This window comes from Hakea prostrata, chromosome 8 (assembly GCF_041222555.1).
Source record: "Hakea prostrata isolate BN-2017 chromosome 8, UWA_Hpros_2, whole genome shotgun sequence".
NCBI classification, from domain to species: Eukaryota; Viridiplantae; Streptophyta; class Magnoliopsida; order Proteales; family Proteaceae; genus Hakea; species Hakea prostrata.
In genome coordinates this window covers 13,099,865-13,125,037 of record NC_142607.1, presented here as the reverse complement: position 1 = coordinate 13,125,037, position 25,173 = coordinate 13,099,865, and the positions used below count along the sequence as shown (strand labels likewise).

Sequence of the window (25,173 nt, the reverse complement as noted above, 5' to 3'; positions counted from 1 at the left end):
CGCGTTGGTTTCTTAGCCCTCTCGGTTTCGCCACCGGTGGAGCCTCTTCATTTGCGCGTTGCGGGAACTTCACAGACCAAAGGATAAATGGGAAGATAGGAGATTCATAAGTCTCATATTCTTCACAATCGGGAGATTTGGCTTGCACGCACGATTCCTGTTTCGAGGGTACTAGATCTCCTATGGAGGTCGTCGCGAGCCACTACATATCAGGTGAATTCGAATAGCCGGTCTCGAGCCCGGGGCGCACATCTCGAGAATCCGTTCTCAAAGGAACCTTCCCGCACAAACCCCGGTTGGTGTCTTGTGAGAGTGATGCCGCCTTTAAATCCAATACAACTCGGTGGGCCGGGTTATGCAATTTATAATGAGGAGGGGCAACTCATCAAGGCGGTTTCACAACATGGGCTTTTTAATTCAGCCTTAATAGGCGAGACTTAGCCTCCGCGGGCTTTGGGTATCGGTATGGACAAGGTTATCTTCCAATCCGACTGTGCAACTCTCATCAGATACTTAAACCAGCCAAGTACAATCATTCCACAAGATTTGGATCCCATAATCCAGGACATACATACCTTAGACCCTTCTCGGGTCTTTGATGTATACCTAGGTCTTGCAATGTAATTGCTCTGTCCTAGCTCGAGGCTACGTCGATTACGGGCTCGACGGTTTGGCCACTCTCCATTCCTTGGTTGTATTCCTCAACCTTGGCTCCTGCCCCGCTTTAATGAAACTTTTTTACCAAAAAAAAAAAAAGACGGTCATCATCGCTATCCTATACATATATATTATATTATATTCCGATCCAACAGCTGACAGTTCGAAATCACCGCGTTTCCACGTGAAGATTTAATTATTACAAAATAAAAAACGCACACGTATTCATACATGGCGGTTACGTGATCCCACTGGCTGACTTAATACCGACATAAGACGAAGGTGTAGGTCAGTAGGTGAAGGTGGTTTGATCTCTTCTCCCAAATCCCTCTTCATTTCCAGTTCACGCCAAACACTTGGCAAACACGAAATGGACCTCTTTTACCAAGTATAAACCCTTTTGACCCAAATACCCAAAACCAATTCGTCATCAGCCACCTCTAACCCGCGTCACCCGGCACGCCTAAACAGGGGTATAATTGAACATCTCATGCCCACTTGCGGGGCCCCAAGTAAAAAGAACGTGATTTAACCAGGTCAGCATCTGAGTCAGCATCTCGTTCATGCTTTTCCTTCCTTCGGTCAAATCTCTTAAATCTACTACTAAACGACGGCAATAAATCAATTTGCGCCGCACCGCCAAAGTAAACCCAAAGGCGAATGTATATGGGCGGTTTTGCTAACATATAATAACGGCTCCTTCCTTTCTCTCTTCTTCTCCGGAAGAAATTCTTGAATCTTAACTATCAAGAAACCTGATTTCCTTCTCTTTACAGGTTTGTAGATGTTCTTATACGAGTTTTGGCTTTAATTTGAAATTCAACTTCGTTTTTATGAGGCCTCTGCTGATTCGTATCAGGATTCTCTGTTCGTTTTCTTGAATATTGCATTGACTGGTCAGGAATTTGATTTGGATAGACTAAATTAAGTTCGAGTTTCTTTTGTTTGCTATTCCTTGCAGATGCCTCGGAGTCCTGTGGATTTCTAAGATTTGATTGGTTCGTTCCTCTTTTTTTTGGATTACCTCGGATTTGATTGATTCGTTTTTATTTTGGATTACCGCGATTGTTATCATGGAAATTACCGGAAGGAAATGCCAGTTTTCATCACTTGCCGTGCGAAGAAATGGCAGGTTTAGGAGTAGGTGTGCAGATTTTGTTACTGACCATTCAAGAAAACGTATGAAACTTGTATATATGGAACAAAAAGAACATACCGGAGATTCGGAGTCAGATACCACCGTTGAGCGGGACATTTCGGCTTCGGATTCTGAAAGTTGCGTCGTTGGCTCCACTGCTCCGGAATTTGATTCCTTCGCAGGGATTGGATTGATTAGGTTGGAAGAAGGGGAAAGAGAGCACGACATTATCAAGAATAGATTCATTTTCGGCTTGGAAGCTCTTGGAGAGCATACTAAAGTTGTTGCTATACACAAGAATTCTTTCTCTAGTTTACACAGACAAGCTAGACTTCAATCGTTTAAGATCTTCTCGGAAGCGATGTCGCAAAAGTGCAGCGGCGATGCTAATATTAGATACGGTTGGTATGGAACTTCGAGAGATGAAGTTCATAGGATCGTTTCTGATGGATTTAGTTATTTTGGAAATACTGGGAATATCAAATTAGGTGGCTGTGGTCTCCATCTTTCCGCGGAAAATTCTTCTGTTGAGAGGTAAGCGTTAAATTTACAGAGTTAGTCTCAGATTTATCTTTTAACAATTTTTAGTTCGTTACGGTCTCTTTGCTTTTTGTTCTCGCACCAATTCAAAATCATACAGAACGAGTTGTGATTCATTTCTCTGTTCACAGTGCGATGGGGTCCGTTCTTGATGAAAGTGGTTTGAGACATGTGTTTCTGTGTCGTATGGTACTGGGAAATATGGAGGAAATCCCTCCTGGTTCTGAGCAGTTCCATCCTAGTTCCGAGGATTATGACTCAGGGGTAGATAATCTGTCTGCTCCAAAGAGATATATTATTTGGAGTACACATATGAACAGTCATGTCTTGCCTGAGTACGTCGTAAGTTTCAGGGCTCCTCCTTGCCTGAAAGGTGTGTAGTTGAACTTCTGTGGTAGCATACTCTGTTTCAATGTAATTCTGTTTAGCTTCTCAAGATTCAGGAGTTCATTTTGGCTTATTTTTTTTCCCGCCTGTGTAGGTTTTCAAAGGACAGAAGAGCCGGTGGTAAAACCCACATCTGCTTGGATGCCATTTCCGAATCTGATATCTGTACTATCGAGGTTTTTGGATCCCACTTCCGTTGCTTCTATTGAGAAGTATCACAATGACTACCGAGTAAGGAGACGCACATTTGAATTACCTTCGTTTGTCTTCGCTCATGAAAATACTTTTCCCTTGCCTCCTTTACTTTTTATGGTTTTTAAATGTTGTGATGTGTGATGCAGGAAAAGAAGATTACTCGTCCACATCTGATCCAGCGCGTGAGGCAAATAGCCGGAGACAAATTGCTTGTTTCAGTCATCAAAACTTGTAGAAACAAGGTCTAATTTCCTACCATGGAATTTTTTTTTCTTTCTCCCATCTCAAAGTTATTTTTCATGTCTGATGGATATGAACTATGAAGCATGCTTCTTGCCCAAAAAAAAAGTTGAATCATGCTTGTACTCTTTTGGACTTTGGTTGCCATATGCTATGGCGTCTCTTGTTATGGTTGATCATTATGGATTTGCTCCCTTGGCAACAGAACTTTTACTTGATGTGTTCAAAAAGGATAGTTTTGATTGGTAGAAGGATTTTCTGTGTTTGTTCATGAATTTTCTTTGCTTACCGGTGCTTAGCAGTACCTGTATAGGACCCTGGGTGGTTATTTTTATTTTTATTTTTTTTGGGCGGGGGCTGGGGGCTGGGGGCTGGGGGCTGGGTGTTGGGCAGCAAATACTCTTTTTCATTTAGACTGAGACTACTGCCACTGGTTTCTAGATTGAAAAGTAGTCCGTCTCTTTTCAACTAAGACATTGTAGTGGGTCATATTTGAGATCTCAACTTCAATCGTCCAGCTATTGGTGGCAACCTTTTACCCCTCTCTCTCTCTCCCTGTGTGTCCTATTATTGCCAACTTTTTTGGTGGTCCTTCTTTCTCATTAACAAGGACTAGAAAGTTCTATCATGGTACTGGGATATTCTTTTCCTGCTATGGATGGGAATGAACTTGCAGTTCTTTTAGAGCGGGTGGGACTGGGTGCGTTCTGGATCAGAAGCTGTTTCAGTTCATGGGATCCAGAAGATAACAGATCTGGGTGCTGCTGGAATTTATATATGCCAATTCCATTTTCCCTTCCCATATTACTCCTCTGTTCCTTGCTTCTGTTTCAAGCTTAGTGATCGATACACCATCCTTCCCTAAAGCTTATGGTTTCTAATTCTATGGGTAGATCTTTAATTTCTTATGCTGCATGACACTCCATTGCCGTACTCTGTTCATGTTACTCAGATTAGGTGCATTGGATCTCTACTTCGACCTCATAATGGGTCTTAAGGTCTCCAGATGGCAACAAAATATGTGTTTATTAAATTTGTCTAATTCTGCCATGGAACATAGGACAATGTTGGCCTCGCTAAGATAGAGTAGTTAGTCACTGTGATCTGAGTATGCTGACCTTCTGATCTACCCAATGGGAATTACAGGGCTATACTCAAGAGTAGTTGGCCATATATACGTTCAGATAATTGTTAAGGTTTCTTTTGAACTGCTATTTTTGTTTCCTTATTTCTGGAGCTATCTATTCCTTGATGGTTCAAAGTGAATTGATCTATTAACTGTACTTTTTAGGTGCCACAGCAGTTCAAAGCAAGAGGAGACCGTTCACCAAGCAGCATCTCAAAGTGTAGTACAGGGGACTCTTGAGGAACACACATTAAACACGGCCAATTGTTGTTATACCAATGCACAGAAAATTCTTTTGGAAGAGGGAAGAGAAGGCAACTACATGTACAGCTCATCTATAGGATTTTAGTTTTGACTAAACAGCTAACAGTCAACAGGTCAAGGAAGCAGGTGCCATAGTGGCATTCTACTCCAACTTGTTCTGAAGATGTACTGGGGGTTGTGGTAGGAATTTTTTTTTTTGTGCGTCTTCTACATTTTTACCTAAATGCAGTTGATGCCCTGTGTGGTGCTCACTGCTTCTTGTTCCAAAGATGTAATGGCAGTGGTGGTGTTTGTTAGTGGGATCTTCAATTGTTATGTCAATGCTTTTAAACCAAGTGGTAAATTGTTTCCAGAATAAACACCTCCACACACACACCCACCCCCCGGCGGGCCCCAAAAAAACACACATCGAGCAGGATTAAAGCTTCAAAAGGATTCTAATATTCTCCTAGCGCTTTGTATCTCTGAAATGTGTAGACAAATCTAACTGTGCCAACTTATATAATTTTGTTTAGATACTTGCAGACCGAATTAACATGTTCGCTGCAACATTAGTCCTTGTTTTCGTGTCTGAGAAAGGGCCTTCTAGTAAGTCCCTTATCTACAGTTACTGTCATATCTGAATCTGCTTCAAGATGGAAGTTTCTCCTTATCTACAGTTACTATTTCATCAGAAAACCTGAATATCAAATTGGGGGTGTGGAAGGATCTATTAACATGGATTAATAAAGATAAAAAGTAAAATAAGGGGAAAAAAAAATCTGTATCTGCATAGGAACTCGGTGTCTTCTCTCAATCCCATAGACATCAATTTCATATGTTTTAAGAGATGATGTAATGGTGCTATTTCTGCAGGATTATCAGTTCACATGGTATGGTGAGCTGTGAGTATACTTCCCAAGGAAAGGAAGGTGCATTTCAGGTATATACAAACTATATCATCTAGATCCTTCTAAATTGATCTGCATAAATGTGTGATTTGGTTTCATTAATTTTGGGTTTTGAATAGTTGAATCGAGCTAGAAAAGTTTCAATTTTCACATCAAACAGGGTTCGTCTGTACATGCTGGAAAACTGATCACATCTAGAGTCAACATGGAAGGTTAGACAAGTCTAATACTTCCTTTTGGGCATGTTTAACCAGTGCCTCAATTTGTTTCTTTGGCTTTAACCCGTTTCTCAGAATTTTGGTTATCTAATCCTCTTGGTACATGAGCTTTCTTAAAAGGATTTCTCAGGCTGTTGGTTCTGTAATCCTGGTTGGTTAACAAACTTATGATTGCAGCTGTTTGTGTTTATATCCCAATTATTTTGGAAGACAAGGATGATACATATAATTGGAAAAGTTCAATCAGTAAAAATTACACCATATCTCTCATCTCAGAGATAAAATTCTCAAAATTATAAATCTAATGTGACTAGCTAAAGAGGTGGTTCAGTAATCATTGAGCTTGGGAAGTAGGAGAGATACAATATAAATGATAAACTTCATGGGTGAAATTGGAGTTGCACCCTACTTCAAGGTACGGATACGTAAATTTCCAGACGAAAGATGTAACCATCTGCCTCTATCATGCACAGTTCATGTTCCCTTCCCATAGCATACCTATTTGATTTTCATATTCATCAATTTAGTACCTTGGATCAATTTACTCCCTTTGACACAACAAACATATTTGTCATGCTTTATTCCCAGTCTTTTTAACACCTTCTCTACCATTCCATCACCCACCAACCTCCAAACCTATTTCATTTCAGCTAAACTTCTTAGTTTGGTCACCAACACTTTCTGCTTTCAACCTTCATCATCACCACCTTCAAAACTAGTGCCTACCATCGGTTCTGGGACTCAATTGTTACCAAACTTTATAACTAACACCATCAAGAACCACATATCCCCTCCCGACAAGAGCTTCAGAAACCTTCCACAACATACCAAAAATAGAGGAGAATGGTCCCAAAACCTCAGGCTGTTATTTTAGGCGGTGGAAATGGGAGCTGATCATTGGATGTGGTATTTTAGGGTAAAATCAATTAAGGTCATTTAAATTAAAAAGAGAAAGAAGTTACAATAGATACACCATGTTAGGGAATCACATTCAGTCAACTCGCAACAACAGTTGCCCTCAATATACCTAACCTAGCTCACTAATTCCCTGTGATAGTAAAACACGATACACAAATACATGAAACATTATAACTTTGACCAACCTTCAAAAACAAAATCTTAGACGGCTAGAGGCATCCCATGCTAGATTCTTCCATTACCAAAATTGGGCAGGAAGTATTCATACCTGAAGTTCCGTGTTTGGCTACCACCATTGCAGTACACACCATGTGAAATTGTGTCCAAACCCAAAGCCCACAACTAGATATCCATCGGCTGATGCATTTTTAACATAATTTCGCTCTGAAGTTTAACCCACTTGCTTATAGAGGCGAACGAGCATGAAAAGTGGCGATTTGCAATGCTAGATGAATTCAATGTTTTACTACATAATGGTACTTGGCGGTTAGCAGCCCCTAAACCAAACACCAATATTGTGGGTTTGAAATGGGTATATCGCATCAAGCGACATTCCAATGGCTCCATTGATCAATATTAAGCACCCCTTGTCGTTAAAGGATTAAATCAACAAGAATGGATCGACTACTTTGAAACATTTAGTCTAGTGGTGAAGGCAATTACGATCCAAACTAAATAGCTATTGCTGCCAAATGACTTATAGCGGTTACATTTGTTAGTGCATGATACTCAGACTTTATGGATGATTTGACAATTGTATATTGTTTGCGTGCTAACCAGGAGACTAAGATTTTACCTAAAAATATCACAAATCCGCCAGTTGATCCTCTGTCTTTGGGACAACTAGCCCAATCGGCATCCCATGCTAGATCATTGGATGTGGCTATTAAAATAAAATACCAAAGAATTTAATGTTAGCAAAATTGGATTTTGAATGTGACTATTAAAGTATGGTTAAAGTGTAGTTGAACAGACGTGTGAATAGATTAGTTGAACGGCTCTAAATATTCACCGTCAAATTTGTTAAACTAAATTTGAATTTGAATATTCCAATAAAATTCCTATTTTTACTCCCATTATTTGAGTTAGTTAAATTTAACCTAATACCACCGGTGTACACAACGTCTCTTTCTTTGCAGCTAAAAAATTGACATATACCTCAGCTGCGAAGCGAACCGCCTAAGATTAGTCACTACTCACGCTTTGAGGAGAAACTTCAAATTCGGATATTTTGAAAGTGAGACTTCCTAATAAACATGACACGAACTGTATCCAGATTCGAGATGAAACCACACAAAAAAAAAAAACGAAATGTAAAATTTCAACTCTAAAAAAGTACAAAGATCACGGGTTTAATATTGATAACCGATCAAGAATCTCTGCATTCTCTAATTCCAATCTCTCAAATCTGCAAAAGATGAGTTGATTTATGTAACTTTCTCAGGCCACATTTGCAAGACAAATTAGTGATATACCCAATAGTGCAAACAATCACACAATATAAAAGAACATTAGTCTTGCAATGTATCATTTATGTTCTAATTAGTGCAATTTCTTTTTGCAATGCAATACTGTATTTTAGATTTATACGTTTGAGAAATTTTGAGCACTGTAGGCACAACACGCTTTAGATAAAATCCTGTTGGCCTGAACATCTTAAGCCCTAATAGATTTCAGTCCCATTTTTTCAACCTGAATGGCGAGCTTGATTAGTCCCATTTTTTCAACTTGAAGGGCGGGCTTGGTTACAAATTAATCAGACCCAATCCTAGCTTTTATATTTCTGATATGGGTTTCAGAAAGTGAAACTTTTCAGTTGCCTCCCTATAGTATCCAAAAATTCCAATAAAGATCGGATAAGATTTTCACTGCTTCTTGTTCCAAAGTTGTAGTGGTAGTGTTTCTCTATATAGTGGGATCTTCTGTTGTTATGTCAATGCTTTAATAATTGTTACCAGAGTAAACATCCCCCGGCCCCTGTTACCAGAGTAAACATCCCCCGGCCCCTCTTCCACACACACATATCAAGTAGGATTAAGCTTCAAAAGGATTTTCATTTTATATTTGCTAACCAAACTAAGATGTTCTCAGTTCCCATGAAAATGAACAAGTGTGCTGCAACATGAGTCCTTGTTTTTGTGTCTGAGGAAGGACTGAGGAGGGGGTGTTCTAGTAAGTCCCTCATTAATTTACAGTTATTGCCATATCTGAATCTGCTTCAAGATGGAAGTTTCACCAAAAGCAAACTAAGCTGGTTTCTTATTTCCTGCTCACAGAACCCAGTAATTAGAACCATTAATTCATTGGGTGTGAGTGCCCATTAAGTTCTAGGGACACGTCTTCTATACTGATCAAGTTCAAGAAAGCCTGAATATCAAATGCGGGGTGGGGGAAGGATCTATTAATAAACATCAATTTCATACGTTTTAAGAGACAGACGATGTAGCGGTGCTATTTGTACAGGATTATCAGTGCAAATGGTATGGTTGCTCAAGGAGAGGAAGGTGCGTTTCAGGTATATACAAACTGTATCATTAGTTGGTGAGTAGGAAACGTACAATATAAATGATCAGACTTTATTGTTGAAATTGGAATTGCACCCTACTTGAACATGCAAAGTCCATGTTCCCTCCCCCCATGGCATACATATTTGATTTTCATAGTCATCAATTTCATACCTTGGACCCTTGTTGCCCAAGACAAGACCAGAGGCTCATTAAACCTTGGAATGAATCTTCCACAATTAACATTACTCCCTTTGACACAAGGTGCATATTTGTGATGCTCCATTTCCAGTCTTTCTTTGTAACAAATTCTCTACCATTCCAGCACCTATATCTCAACCTCCAAAGAAGTACACTACTGGCCAATATCAACACTTTACCCATTCAACCTTCATCATCACCACATTCAAAACTAGCACCTAGCATCTCTTCTGAAGCCCATGAATCACCTTTCAATAAGAGCTTATACATCTTCCACAGCATAGAATAATAATTAGAACGGTCCCACAATCTCCACTGCTACTTTACTGCTACTTTAGGCAGTGGAAACAGACGCTGCTGATCATTGGATGTGGTTCTTAAAATGAAATATCCAAGAATTTTCTGTTTAAAGATCGCGGAATTGGATTTTATATGTGACTATTCAAATGAAATATGGAAAATTTATACAAGATAGAACAGTATTGAGAGATTAGAGGAAACCAAGAAATAGGTAATAAATTTCATAACTCATACACAGTTTCGTGGTTATATTCTTCCTTCAGCATCAGTATTTTAAAATAAAAAATGGAATGAACTTGAAGTGGAGGAGCAGGTAGGGTTTGGGAAATTGGATGGTGGAGGGGAGAAACTTAATTTTGTAAATTCTGAACTTTTTTTACTTGTGTATATAATTTTTTTTTTATTAACATATATACCCCCGCAGTTTTGTTGCAACCAAATCCTAATTGTTGGCAGCGGACAGTAGTGGTTGCCGCAAATAAAATTTCCACTATTCCTCTGATGGTACAATCTGTATCTAGGATTTTCTACTCTCTAAAATCTTTTTGTACTTCTATTGACGTTTGTGTTTCTTTTATCCGATCTTCATAGAGATGTTTGGTTTCTAGCGAAGTGGAAACATTTTCGATGAAGTGTAGGTAGAAGATGGGTGAGAGAAAAATCTCTTCACCCATATAAGGGTTGGGTATGGGAGGGTATTAAATGTGGGTAATTAGGTCATTTTACTATCCAAGAGGCATTAGGGTCATTTTACTTCGTGCTCAGAATTTTAATATTGTGACTTTATTAATTAACAATAAATTGTTCATTTGTAGGTTTATGAAAAGATTTAGAGTGTAATATTCTACAGGACAATAACAATTACAATATTTGATGCAATTCAAAATATTGTTTGTTCAGCATGAATATGCTAGCCAAAAAAGGTAAATATAAAATTTATCTATATACTCATAATATTAATTTAGATGACTCAATTATAAATTTAATATATATATATATATATATATATATATATATATATATATATATATATATAAAAGACAAACAAAGAGAGTATGAGATAGCAAAAACAGATACAATTTAAAAAAAAAATAGCGTTGCAAATGTCATAGAAAAGGAAGATGATAAGTTGAAAGAAATAGTTGATTTAGACAAATATGAGACTATAAAAAAAATCAAAATAGAGAAATATTAGATATGAGAAGTTTAATTTTTTTCATATATATTAAATACTAAGATTTATTTTCATTTTCTTCCAATGTCAATTTTCATATCGCACGTGCAATTTTTTACGTGTATATACAATGGTAGAAAAAAAATTAATTCAATTATTTTAATAACTAAATTTAAAAAATTTCAATTAAGTCGTTGTTTTTTAACAAGAATAACAGAAAAAAAAAATAATGAGAGGGAGAGGGAAATATACATTGAGAAATAAATTAGTTCAATATAACGTTAGAAAAATAATTAATTCAGTAATTAAATTAAAAAAAAAATTCAATTAGTTCATACCTTGGTGATTGCCAATGTAGGGTTGGTTAAGTGATAAAGAGTCATACTTTTCAGTGAAAATGTCATGGGTTCGACCTTTGCAGACAATATTTCATTTCTAGTATTAAAAAGCACCGGTAAAAAAAAAAAGAAGAAAATTGATAGAGAAAAAAAAAATTAGGAAAAAGAGAGTACTAAATATTTTATTCCTTTGAGGATGTAATCGAAGTGCACGCAAGCTGGCCGAATGAAGAGAGAAAAAAGAGAGAAAAAAATAGAGAATAAAAAAAGGAGATACATGAAAGAGAAACCGAAGATGATCATTGGATGTGGTTATTAAAATGAAATATCAAAGAATTTTATGTTAGTGATAACGAAATTAGATATTCGGATGTGACTATTAAAATGAAATATCGAAAATTCATATACCTATGAAAATAGAACAATCTTAGAGATCAGCGGAAACCAAGAAATAGGTAAACAACTTCATGGATTTAGACCAAAAGAAAGAAACAAATTAGAATCAAACGTGAATAAAACCAGTATGCTGCTTCATCAGAATGGGTTATGAGTGCTTTGAAACAATTGCAACATCATGCTTCTTTTCATTGAAACTCAAAGCAGCATGGGAAATTGTTAGAAAAATAAAACAAAGGAAGTACTACAGGCATGGTCTTTTATAGGTATGCAAGTTTGTCCATGCGAAACTATCCTGGCAATGTCATTTGGTTATAAGTTTCATAATCAACCTTATATATTTTGTATTAGTATTATTTAAAAAATTAGTATTATTTAGAAAATTCATTTGTTACATTATATCAACCTTATATATTTGGTTTTTGCAGGTTGAGGCACTGAATTCCTTCTTTTGTCATTTAGTGTTTGGGGATTGGGGATTATTTTTAAGTGCTTTCTTTGGTTAAAATGTATCGGTACCAAATTTTTTTATTTCCTATGTACTCCTTATCGTTTTCTTCTTTTTTCTTTTTAAAATGTAAATTTCTTATATTCACATTCTTCTCTAGTTCTCTGCTTGCTTTCATATGAATGAATGTAAATTAGATTGGTCTAGTGCGGTGCTTCTATAAGGAGTTGTATTGAATATATATATATAATATTATTGACAATCATATAAGATAATAAAAAAAAAAGTTATATAAGAAATAATAAATACAAAAAGTTATCTGTTTTGAATGACATGAACAATCTCATTGTTGAAAAACATAGTTACGCACATCCATCTAGTGATACAAGAATAATTATTGAAAGAGTTGAGACGACAAACACTTTCCTTAAGGTATTTAAATGCCTTGAATTGTGTACATAAGTTTCACCCCCAAGATCAATGGATTTATATTTGCGGCAGCTGCTGCCGATGGCCCCGATCTTGCCACATCATCAAAATTTGATTGTGTTATTGAAATTGAAATGCTGAGGATATATTTGTAAAAATGAATTTTTATTTTTATATTTTAAGGATTGACATTTTATTAATTTACAACTCAAGTCCCTCATTACCCGATACTCAAAACCCTCTCTCATTTTCTCTTTTCATACCGACGGGATACCCAAAACCCTCTGCTCTTGAAGTACCGTTGCTGTGAGAGGAACAATGGAATCGCTACGTTTTGATTCGCTGGTTTCCCTAAGCATCGTTGTCAAGTAGAGTTCGCCGGCGCAAATGGTACGAAGGTCCGTTCAAATGGTCGGAATGAACCGATTTGAGGAGCTGCAGATAATACTTGAAACAAAAGCAACACATCATATTCAAATTCTCAATTCATAAGCGTTTAAGGAAAACTGAAAAAAATAAAGAAAAAAAAAATCTTGAATGTTTTCAATGTTGAAACGACGAATCGGAAAAGGAAAAGGAACGGAATGCAGAACACAAACTTCAACCCTAAGATAGCTAAAAATTATTTTTTGCTTTAAAGGGAAGAATAGAAAGAAAGTATCTCTAAGTTCCTGGTGGCCTAGAGATTGGGAAGAGATTGAACTAGAAATTGCAGAAGAAGATGCATCAAGAGCCATCAGAAATCCAAAGAAGAAACTGTTAGAATATTTTTTGTGTTCGACAAAATTCCTAAAATATGATTCAGTTTCGCAATCCGTTGAAAGACTTGCCTTGGAGCTCGCAAAGCTAATGAGCTTGGAATCTTACAGAGTGTCGAGCAGAGATGGTTTTGGGTATCGCCGGTGTGAGAAGAGAAGATGAGAGAGGGTTTTGAGTATCAGGTAAATGAGGGACTTGAGTTGTAAATTAATAAAATTTAACTCCTCAAAATATAAAAATAAAAATTCACTTTTACAAATAAATCCTCAACATTTCAATTTCAACCAAACGATTAAATTTTGATGATGTTGTAATATCGGGCGTTGGCAGTCCCAAAATCAATCAATTTTCTATCATGAGGGTGCACTTCAAAATGCAATAACTCTTAGGGATCCAAAAGCTCTGTTCATCAATTCATTTTTTAATGACACGGATTAAAGGAAAAACCATGTTTCAGAAACAATGCTCACAATAGAACAAACAATCCCTCACACCTATATATATGATAGTAATAGACACCACATAAGATTGCCTAAAAGTTATTAAGTATGTCTTTTCCTTGAAGGCTTGTTTGTTAGTTGTTAAATTCTTTCAAAAAACATTTATTGGCTATTTAAGTAGCTATCTCTATCTGACACGAGAAAGACTCAAACCTTCACAAAAAATGAAAATTTGAATTTTCAGTTAATAAATCATTAAAAGTACAACAATTTGCTACTTCTTTTGTTCTAATTGGTTCAATTTCTTATTGCAATGTAACACTCTATTATAGATTTACCCGTTTTGGGACATTTTGCAAACCAAGTAACATGTTCCCAGCTCCTATGAAAGTAAACAAGGTATGATCCAACGTCTTGTTTTGATCGGGGGGGCTGAGAAGTGGGAGGTTAGTCACCCCTCATTTACAGTTTTTAGGGTGCTGGTTGCTTATTTCTGTTCGTAGAAGCCAGCTGCCCACATTGGGTGTGACCGGCGCTCTAAGATTCCAGAATTTTTTCCAATCTGCTGTTAAACAGTGGTTTAGTAATCACCTGCTCCTACTCCATACCATATGTATTTGATTTTCATATGATTCATCAATTTCACACCTCAGAAACTCGTTGCCCACTAGAGTTTTATAAAGCTTGGGAGTGAATCTTCCACAATTCTACAAGGTTACTTCTTCTGATACAAAAAACGTATTTCTTATGCTCCATTTCCAGTCTTCTAATATCATCTCTACCATTCCAGCACCTATCAAACTCCAAATCAGTACTAACTACTACCAACAACTTTACCCATTCAACCTTCATCGTCATGGCATTCAAAACTAACACCTATTCTGTTATTAGCAACTTCATAACTAACTGACGATCAAATCCAATTATCGTCTCCCAATAAGAGCTTCATAAGCCTTGCACAACATATAGAAGAACAGAAGAAAACCTTCCCAAAACCTTAGCCGCTGTTTTGGCCAGTGGAAAGAAAAGCTGATCATTTGGCCAAGTTACTAAGATGAAATTTCGAAAATTTATATAACCAGAATAGAATGATATTGAGAGATTAGAGGAAACCAAGAAATAGGTAAACAAGTTCCATTGGGGATTATTTTTAGGTGACTGGTACTTTTCAGCTATGTCAAGTTTGTAAGTTTGTGAATACAGTAGTCTTACAACGTCTTCTACCACACTTTTGAGATCTGGTGACAATATTTGGTTTTAGTTGTGGTGAACGATTCTATTGTTATTAATTTCATAATAGTATTATTTGAATTTCTTTTGTTACTTCTTCTTCTTCTTTTTATTTTTTTAATGAAATATGTTACATTATGGGGTTGGGGATTATTTCTAGGTGCTTCCTTTGGTTGAATTTCTTCTGTTCTTCTTGTCCCTTGTTTTCTTAAACTCTTTTATCTCCACATACTACTCTAGTTCTCTGTTACTTCCATCTGAATGAATGTAAATTGGATTGGTCAAATATGGGGCTTCAATAGGGAGAGTAGCTACGGCTCTTGTTCTAATTGGTACAATTTTCTTATTACAATGTAATACTCTATTATAGATTTTGGGATTTTTTATTTTTTATTGTTATTTTTTTTTTTGTCCAAAACCGTGGGCATATGTTAGAGAACATCGATCCATCTTTTCTGTCAATAGTGTTGCTAAACCCTTGTCAGCTTGAATTGGCTCAAACCTGCCAAAGCCCAAACCATACCAGTCTGATTTTTTCAACCCGAAGACATGCTTTATTTCCTATGTTCTTATTGTCTCTTGTTTTCTTAAGTTATTTTATCTCCACATATATACTACTCGAGTTCTCTGTTACTTCAATCTGAATGAATGTAAATTGGATTGGTCAAATATGGGGCTTCAATAGGGAGAGTTGCTAGGTCTCTTGTTCTAATTAGTACAATTTTCCAATTACAATGTAATACTCTATTATAGATTTTGGCAACTTCTTTTTTTTTTTTGTCCAAAACCGTGGGCATGCTTTAGAGAACATAGATCCATCTCTTCTGTCAATAGTGCTGTTAAACCCTTGTCGGTCAAACCTGCCTAAGCCTAAACCAATGCCAATCCGATCTTTTCAACCCGAAAAACAGGCTTGGGTTACAAACTAATCAGGCCTGATCGATCCCACCTCTTGTATTTCTGATATCTGTGGACAAATCCAACTGTGCCAACTTATTAATTCCCACAAATGATTTTGTTTAGATACTTGTTATCCAAAAGTTACATGTACGCAGTTCCCATGAAGATGAACAAGTGTGCTGCAAGTCTGCAACACTAGTCCTTGTTAAGAAATTGGATGTGGTAAGAATTTTAAGTTAGTGCTATCGGAATTGGATCTTTGGCGGATGTGCCTATTAGCTATACGACCGAACGATAGAACAATCTTAAGAGATTAGAGGAAACCAAGAAATAGTCATGACAAAAATTATGGGAGAAATATTTGATTAACCAGTTTCCTAGTTTGAGTAAAAAAAAAAAAAAATAAATAAAGAAAATACTTTCACATCTGGAAGAACTAGTGAATGGTCATGGTTGAAATCAGAATTTATTAGAATTTTGTCAGGGTTCGAAAATAACGTTAAACTCTGAATTTTGAGGAAATCCCATTGTTATATATTGTTGGTTTACCAGGCAGTGATATCTTAACTTTCAATGGATTTCAATTTTCAATTCTCAGTGGTGATACTGCAACATGGAAACATCTGAGCAAGAATAATAGAGAAGCACGAGATAGCGAGAAAAGAAGGCAAATGGTGATTGTTGGCCCAAATTCGGTCGGGTCTAGATTTGAATAAGAAAATATTTCCAAAAGTAAAACCCCAGTGGGTCTTACATGGGTCCCATCCAAATTTGTGGTAAAAGAAAACGTCAAGCAACAAGATTTGGATTCGGATAATTGCTCATCGAATCAAATAAATATCAAAATAAAAAATTATCCAGGTAGAGTAAAGTATTCAACATTTTTTTTCTCTGAAAATAGATGATCATTTGATTTAGAAACGGGAAATAAAAAATTATCAGATTAAAATAAAGGGTTAAACATTTTTCTCAAAAAATGGTTGATAATCGGAATCAGAAATCGGTAATCAGAAATTGTAAATGAAAAAAAAAATAACAATCACCAATCAATAATCGGATAGTTTATTAGATCGGATATCCGATAAAGTTTCGGATTCGAATTTGAATGATTTCTCTAAATTTCTTCCAGATTTGGATTCGATAGCAGTTAGACATCGGATTCGGATTCGATAAAATGATGAATGAAGGAGAAAAGAAGATGAAATTTATAATTATATTTTAATATAAATAACATCATAAAATCACAAGAGATTAAGGACAATATAAATTATGAAATTATCTTAACCATGACTTAATGAAATTCACTAACGGAATGTATTATTGAGCAAAATTTAGAGAAATTTGGTTTTTCACGGATAATGGATGTTTCTGAAATTTTCCCAATAATAGACCTTTATGGGTGAAATTGGAATTGTCCATACTTAAAAGCTAGGGATGTGCAAAGACCATGTTCCTTCCCATTTCACACATATTGGGTTTTCTTATTCATCAACTTCACAAGATTACTCCCTTTGCACAAGAAACATGTATCTTGATGCCCCATTTCCCGTTTTTAACACCTTCTCTACCACCCAGCACCCACCAACCGCCAAACTAATACCATTTTAACTAAACTCCTTGCTTGGGCAATACCAACACTTTCCCCACTTAACCTCCATTACCACCTCCTTCATAACTAACACTTATGTTCTGAGACTCGATTACTACCAGCTTTATAACTTACACCATCAAATTAAACCTACGCGTTATTTCCCGATAAGAGGTTCATAAATTTTCCTTGTACAACATAGAATAATAGAAGAGAACGATCCCAAAACCTCGGTTGCTATTTTTGCCAATGAAAACAAAAGTTGATCATATGGTGTTATTAAAATGAAATATCAAAGAATTTTACGTTGGTAGCAGTCAATCGAATCTTTGGATCTTGAGAGATTAGAGGAAACCAGGAAAGAGGTACGTAAGAAAGTTCATGAAATTATCGTAGGGGATTTTATATTTACTTCCATCTTTTAGTAGTATGCTTTATTGTTTTATTAAATTTATTTTATGCTTTTAGTTTGGATTTGATGCAAAATGACATTTTTAAGGGTTTTGGCATCTTTAATTTGAAACATGGGTCGAAACTTTCCATATAAAGCACCTAGGTTGACTATGGAAATTATCCAGTTCGTTTATCTATCCATTGAATAAATGTTTGTTTGACCAAAATGAGAAAAACAGAATAGATATTCTATGACCGTGTAGATCATGTTTTAATTTTGGGATGTCTGTGTTTATCATTTGACTGCAAAACATGAAGTTTCCCCTTCCCTCTTTTGGAATTAAAGGTAGGCAGTGTTGTTTTTCTTGTATTATATTCATTTCTATCTTTTATTCACAGTTGCAAAGATAATGTTTCTATCTTAGTTTTGATGATATTATTTTGCAGCGTTATGGATATGAGAAGATTAGCAAATGGTTACAAACATATCATCGATTGTGATCTACTTAACATTGGTCGGACCTATCGGACGACATGGAGGGAATAACAATTGAGCGGCCTTGAGTTTTCCTTGATTACCACAGCCAGAGGTTTCTTCCCGTCGATTTCATCATTTCATATGGATGAAGATGCCTTGCACTGGCTTCGCCAGATGAAACAACGAGTTCGTTCACAACTTGGATCGATTTTATCGAAGCGTAGTTCGGCAACCATAGTGGGAGAGAAGTCGTTTTGATGTAAAACTGATTCATTTAACTTAAATTTATAACCATCTCTGCTTAGATTACCAAAAGTAGTCTTAAGTTACTTAACAAACTGGGTATGTAGCAGATTTTGCTGTTGTTTCTGTGTTAAATCATTCTCTTCGGAGGAATTTTAATTTTTTGGAAGTGTTTATATAATATTGGTTTTTCAGTGGTCCAAGTTATGAAAAGTCAATATTTTCTTCTTTATTTTATTATTATTATTTTCATTTACCTTAGACTCTATGGATGCTTCAGTGTCACGAGCCCAAAGACCTTTGAGATCAGGTGACAATATTTGAGTTTAATCATGTGTTACATTATATCAATTTTCTATTTTTCACAAGTTTGTTTTTGGTCAACTGTTTTCACAGGTTAGACACATTGAATTTCTTCTTTATATCCGGTGTTTGGGGCTGAAGGAGGCGTTGAGGATTATTTTTAGGTGCTTCCTTTGGTTGAGTTGTATACTTTAGTATTTTTTATTTCATGTGTTCTTGTTATCTTTCTCTCTCTCTTTCTTTCTTTTTTTTTCTTCTAATTTTTATCTTCACATGCTTCTCTAGTTTTCTATTTACTTCCATCTAAATGAATGAATTAATGTAAATTGGGTTTGTCAAATATGGTGATGTAGAGTTGCTATTTCTTTTGTTCTAATTGGTGCAATTTTTTTTTTGCGATGCAATATTGTATGATAGATTTAAACATTAGGGAAATGTTGAACACCATAGGCACGCTTTAGAGAATAGTAATCCATCTCTTTTATTAGTAGGGTGTCAACAAAACCCTATTGGCCTAAATGGGCTCAAATCCGTCATAAGCCAGAACAGATTTCAACTCCATTTTTTCAACCTGAAGGATAGGAAAATTAATCAGACCTGATCCAACTCTTATGTTTTTGATATGGGATAATTTTTTTTTAGACTCCTTAAAGTTTGATTCAAGTCACTTTTAGTCTAGAAAAAATGAAACTTTGAAGTTACTTCTCTCTACGGTTTCTAAAAAGATCCAATAAAAACAGGATAAGATTTAACATATATAAGATTGAATATGAGAAATTTATTTATTTATTTATTTATTTCGCTTTTTGGAGGGAATGGAGATATCATAATATAAGATGGAGCTTCGCAGTTGGCCCTGAGGGAATTCCAACTCAGTTATTTGGAAGTGCTAGTCCTTGTACATTTTCTTATTCTTTTTTCAATCCACAATGACTGATCATTAAATTAGCATGAGAAATATAAATTCCAATCCAACAATCTAAGTAACAATTGTAATTATATATATTCTTTTCATTCAAGGGTTGCAAGCGCTTTCTTGAAACTCTTGAAGATGTTCTGAACGATATCCTTCCTGATTTAACTTAATTTGAGAAAATACCCTTTTTCCATTTAGATTGAGACTACTGCCACCACTGGCTTATAAATTGAAAAGTAGTTGCATCTTTTTAACTAAGAAATCGTGTAGGTGGATCATATTTGAGAAGTTTTTTTTTTGGTAGATTTGAGATCTCGACTTCAATAGCTGTACTAGTGCAATCTTTTTAACTTTTTTTTAATTGTTGCCATCCTTTATGGTGGAAGATCTTTCTTTCTTCATTAATGAAGATTTGAAAGTTCCACCATATTATTGGGATACTATTTTCCCTGTATAGATGGGGATGAACTTGCAGTGAAAGTGTTCCTCTAGATGGGGCGGGGTTGGGGGCATTCTGGTTGGGAAGCTGTTTCAGTTGTTTATAGAATAAGAAAACAGACTTTGGTGCATGACATTCCACTGTCATGGTTTCTTTCAGTTGTTTCAGTTGTTAATAAGCCTATGGTTTCTAATTCCATGCTTCATGATCTTTCAGTTGTTTACAGGTTTGATCTGTACTCAAGATTAGTTCAGTGCAAACTTATTAATTCTTGCAAATGATTTTGTTTTAGATATTTGTTAACCAAACTAAGATGTTTCCAGCTCCCATGAAAATGGACCAAGTGTGCTGCAACATTAGTCTTTGCCTTTTGGGATTCTGCTTGGAAGCAGTGCCTACGTGGCACTGCTCCAAGCAGCCAATGGTTGAATTTTAAGTTTGATACTTAGAATAAATTTTCACTGTCCACGATGCATTAAACACCAATTTAAATGAAAATAAACCGTTCTTGTTTCAAGCAAACCGAAGCATCTGTAGTTCAACTCAAACCAAATTTCTTTAATTTTGATTGCATTAGAACGGATCTCCTATTTGAGCCCAAAGCTTCACTGTTCCGGCAACTGTGATGAACCAAGCTGCTCCGGCAGCAGCCACAACCAACACTGGAAATGGCTCTCCATCTTTTCAAACCCAACTGAAACGCCCTTGTTCTCTCTTTCTATCCCCTCTCTCTGTTTTGCATCTTTGCTGAAAGCTTCCTGGGTTGTTTGTTAATCGATCAATTTGGAGTGCAGAGAAGGAGAAGACGAAGAAGGAAAGGAGAATTGAGGCATGGGAAGGAAATCGATGAAGATGAAGGTATTCATGCTTGTAACGGTTATGATCTTCACTCTGGTCGCTTTGAAGGTTTTTGTCAAAAATCAGAATTACCTCTTCCTTCTTCGTCTTCTCTTTCTCTGCCTTTCAAATTGATCGATTAACAAACAACCCAGGAAGCTTTCAGCAGAGTTGCAGAGCAGAGAAAGAGGGGATAGAAAGAGAGGACGAGCGATTTCAGTTGCGTTTGAAAAGATGGAGAGCGTTGTCCGAAATAAAACCCTTTCTTCCAATCATCCGGTTTGCCGCAACTGCAAGTAGAAGATCAATCGATCGCTTAAAAATGGGAAATGCCGAACACTTACCATAATCGCCATATCAGTCGGTTGTTTTTTTTTGGCCAAATATCAATCGGTTGTAACCATACGAGAAAATAGACACAGAGACAAAGAAAGGAGGAGCATTGATTTTCCTTTTTCTTCTTTGGGTAAAATAGATAAGGGTTTGTGACTGAAATTTGAGAAGAAAAAGAAAGCCAAATCTCTTTTTCGAATTTCTTATGATCTCGGTTGAAACCCACTTCAAAGAAACATTCCTCATCCCCAGAATCCAAGTAATGGAGATCTTTCAAAACCGAACAAATCTCAGGCGTTGTTTCCGCCATTAGCTCCAATAATTTCTCTCCTAACCCACCACATGACTTCGCTGCTACATTCCACATCTGAACTCAAACAGAGAAGAGAGAGAGAGGGAAAGGGCGGTGGTTGCCCGTAGAGAAGGGGCGGTGAGAGGAGGGTCCTGAACTGAGTAGAACCATTTCTGTCTCTGGTTGTGCCAACAGTCGTCATCATTTTCTTCTTCTTCTGCAATCAAATAAAATCAAATTCTTGAAGCCCATTTTTATCACGCGATTATCCTTGTGACGAGATGAACAGTTGGCAGGAAGAAGACGACGACGACATTTAAAAAAAAAAAAAAAAATAGGGTATTGGTTTTGTAATGATTCGTTGTGAATTGTGCGAACTGAACCGAGTCTGTTTTAGTTAATTTCTTTGCATATGGGTAAAATATACAATGACATTTAATCAAAGGTCCAATTTTTCATGCTTGGAACAGTGCCACATAGGCAATGCTGCCAAACAAAAACCCTTAATTTTTCGTCTGGGAGGGGAGTTTGCTAGTAAGCCCCTCATTTACAGTTATTGCAACATCTGATTATGCTTGAAGATGGAAGTTTCACCAAAACAAATTAAGCTGGTTTCTTATTTCCTGCTCACGGAACCCAGTAATTAGTACTATTTCATTGGGTGTGAGTGCCCATTAAGTTCTAGGGACACATCTTCTGTACTCATAAGTTCTAGGGACACATCTTCTATACTCATCAAGTTCAAAAAAGCCTGAATATCAAATGCGGGGTTGGGGAAGGATCTATTAACATTTGAGTTTATAAGACAAAAAATCAAATAAAGATAGAAAAAATAAAAAACTATCTTCTGCAGGATTATCAATGCAAATGGTTTTTTTTTTTGGTAGAATCAATGCAAATGGTACGGTTGCTCAAAGAGTGGAAGGTGCGTTTCAGGTATATACAAACTGTATCATTAGTTGGTGAGTAGGAAAGGTACAATATAAATGATCAGACTTTTATGGTTCAAACTGGAATTGCACCCTACTTAGAACATGCAAAGTCCATGTTCCCTTCCCATGGCATACATATTGATTTTCATAGTCATCAATTTTATACCTTGAACCCTTGTTGTCCAAGACATGACCAGAGGCTCATTAAACCTTAGAATAAACACAAGGTACATATTTGTAATGCTCCATTTCCAGTCTTATTAATGCCTTCTCTACCATTCCAGCACCTATATCAAGTTCATTCTATTTTTACGGGATCCCTGATCTCTCTCATCTCTTTCATCGTCTCCATTATCGGTATGACATCGCTGCTGCCTTTTTTTCCTCTTCAACTCCGGCAACAATCATCGAACATTCAGTGATAGCTAACCGCTAATCAAGGATTCATCGTACAAAAAATTTAAGAGTTTCTTTCTCTTCCCAATTTCTCTTTCCTGCTAAATCATTCCGCTTTACATTCCCAGTAGTCTCTTTGCAAATCTTGAAACATGGTTTCTTTGGTTTCTTGCACCGGAAGACACTTGCAACGCTACAAGGATGGCCATCGCCTTGTTGTTGGGTACGGATTCTTTCTTACTCTTTACTCTTTTGGGTTCTTATTTGCTTACATTTGAGGGGAAATCTTCATGAGGCTGTTGAAAGAGTGAAATTCTAAAATGGGTTTTGCCCCTTCCAGATTTTCCTGTAATTTCTCCCCTAGGATACTAAAAATTTCTGACCTTGGAATCTAATGTTGATGGGCATTTTCAATTTCTGCAGATGCTTTCCTTACAGATACAAGAGCGGAGAACATCCTCCATGTGAGAGTACTAATACATTGATGATGAAGGTGAACTGGAGATCCTTGTAATTACTTCACAGAAGGGTCAGGGCATGTTGTTCCCAAAGGTACTAAACCCCCCAAAAAGATAACCCAAAGAGTCTAAAATTGAAGTTCTGGGCTAATGTCGCTCATGATATCATTTTCTTCTCTTAATTCATCAGCGAGGTTGGGAAACAGATGAGTCAATCAAAGAAGCAGCCTTGCGAGAGACGTTGGAGGAGGCCGGAGTGATAGGGAAAGTTCAGTTCAGTGTAATTTCATTCCTTTGAAAAGTTGCCTTGATTCATTACAAGTATTTGAGTTACATGGGGCTATCTGTATCTGACTTTCTTTTACTTTTGGTTTTTATTTTGCAGAGTAAGATTGGTGAGTGGTCTTTCAGGAGCAAGAGGTATAACACAATCTATGAAGGTGTCATGTTCCCTTTGCTCGTTAAAGAGCAACTTGACCTTTGGCCTGAGAAGAACCTTCGCCAAAGGAAATGGGTAAGTTTAATGACTCAGATTTGCATCTTCCATCAGTAAAGAAGAATGAATTCCATTTAAATCGAATTTGTCTGGTTCTGATTTTGATTTTAAATCTTTCTTGTGTTACAGATGATCGTGGCTGAGGCTAGAGAAGTGTGTCAACATTGGTGGATGAAGGAAGCACTAGATAGACTGGTACGATGCTTGATGCAACTACCAGAGGAAGAAGACATAATCAGATTATCAAATTCTTTAGGCGATGAAGTAGGACCTTGTGCTCTAAGCTAGACAATGAACTAGAGAAGAGGGAGAAGGAAGCTCTGTAGTTTTTGCCCATAGCCAGAACCCACTTGTTTCTTAGTCGGCGTCGGCAAGTAGCAGAGAAATTACTCTTTGTTTGCATTGATCGTACAGGAGCGGATACCCTACTCTTTTGATTTTCACATTTGTATTTAATTGTGAAGAAAATATGTAAATCTGGCAGTAGAGGGTATTTTGGTCATAAAAATTAAAAAATTGTCCTTAGTTGATCTTATTGAATACCTCAGGGGAGGCAGATGCAAAGTGTCCATTTATTTGGACTAAAAATGATATAGACCAAACCTCAGGGGGTCCAGATGAAAATTACCCAAGAAAAAAAAAAACTATCTTCTCGGAAATTGCCTGTATCATTTCTTTCAATGCAATAACCATCAATTTCATATGTTTTAAGAGACGAGGTTAGAGCAAAGGGGCTACTTCTGCCAGGATTATGAGTGCAAATGGTACGGTTGCTCAAAGAGAGGAAGGTGCGTTTCAGGTATATACAAACTGTATCATTAGTTGGTGAGTAGGAAACGTACAATATAAATGATCAGACTTTATTGTTGAAATTGGAATTGCACCCTACTTGAACATGCAAAGTCCATGTTCCCTCCCCCCATGGCATACATATTTGATTTTCATAGTCATCAATTTCATACCTTGGACCCTTGTTGCCCAAGACAAGGCCAGAGGCTCATTAAACCTTGGAATGAATCTTCCACAACATTACTCCCTTTGACGCAAGGTACATATTTGTGATGCTCCATTTCCAGTCTTTTTAACGCCTTCTCTACCATTCCAGCACCTATATCTTAACCTCCAAAGAAGTACTTGCCAATACCAACACTCAACCCATTCAACCTTCATCATCACCACATTCAAAACTAGCACCTAGCATCTCTTCTGAGACTCAATTATTAACAATCTTATAACCCACACCATCAAAACCCATGTATCACCTTTCAATAAGTGCTTATACATCTTCCACAACATAGAATAATAGAACAGAACGGTCCCACAGCCTCCGCTGCTATTTTAGGCAGTGGAAACGGACGCTGCTGATCATTGGTTGTG

The 25,173-nt window shown here is 36.6% G+C and overlaps 2 protein-coding genes across 2 annotated transcripts; both read left to right on the top strand.

Annotated features, from left to right (window-relative positions):
* Positions 1-1,297: 1,297 nt before the first annotated feature.
* On the top strand, positions 1,298-5,064 carry LOC149007020 (putative inactive poly [ADP-ribose] polymerase SRO2). The gene is made up of 6 exons (XM_089167439.1): positions 1,298-1,433; positions 1,619-2,329; positions 2,467-2,708; positions 2,817-2,953; positions 3,064-3,159; positions 4,449-5,064. Exons 2-6 carry the CDS (start codon positions 1,731-1,733, stop codon positions 4,521-4,523), a joined length of 1,149 nt encoding a protein of 382 aa, XP_089023565.1. The 5' UTR covers positions 1,298-1,433; positions 1,619-1,730; the 3' UTR covers positions 4,524-5,064.
* An 18,072-nt stretch (positions 5,065-23,136) lies between these two features.
* LOC149007019 (nudix hydrolase 13, mitochondrial-like) lies at positions 23,137-24,000 on the top strand. Its single transcript, XM_089166554.1, has 4 exons — positions 23,137-23,394; positions 23,491-23,573; positions 23,686-23,814; positions 23,926-24,000. The coding sequence occupies exons 1-4, from the start codon at positions 23,380-23,382 to the stop codon at positions 23,927-23,929; spliced, it is 231 nt and encodes a 76-aa protein (XP_089022680.1). The 5' UTR covers positions 23,137-23,379; the 3' UTR covers positions 23,930-24,000.
* The last annotated feature ends 1,173 nt before the right edge of the window (positions 24,001-25,173 follow it).

What these genes read in the sequence shown, in the direction of transcription:
- LOC149007020 (XM_089167439.1), top strand. Translation starts at nt 1,731, where the DNA reads ATGGAAATTACCGGAAGGAAATGCCAGTTTTCATCACTTGCCGTGCGA. An exon ending in GAAAATTCTTCTGTTGAGAG is followed by an intron (nt 2,330 to 2,466) that starts GTAAGCGTTAAA and finishes CTCTGTTCACAG; the next exon opens with TGCGATGGGGTCCGTTCTTG. An exon ending in AGTATCACAATGACTACCGA is followed by an intron (nt 2,954 to 3,063) that starts GTAAGGAGACGC and finishes TGTGTGATGCAG; the next exon opens with GAAAAGAAGATTACTCGTCC.
- LOC149007019 (XM_089166554.1), top strand. An exon ending in GGAGTGATAGGGAAAGTTCA is followed by an intron (nt 23,574 to 23,685) that starts GTTCAGTGTAAT and finishes TTTATTTTGCAG; the next exon opens with AGTAAGATTGGTGAGTGGTC.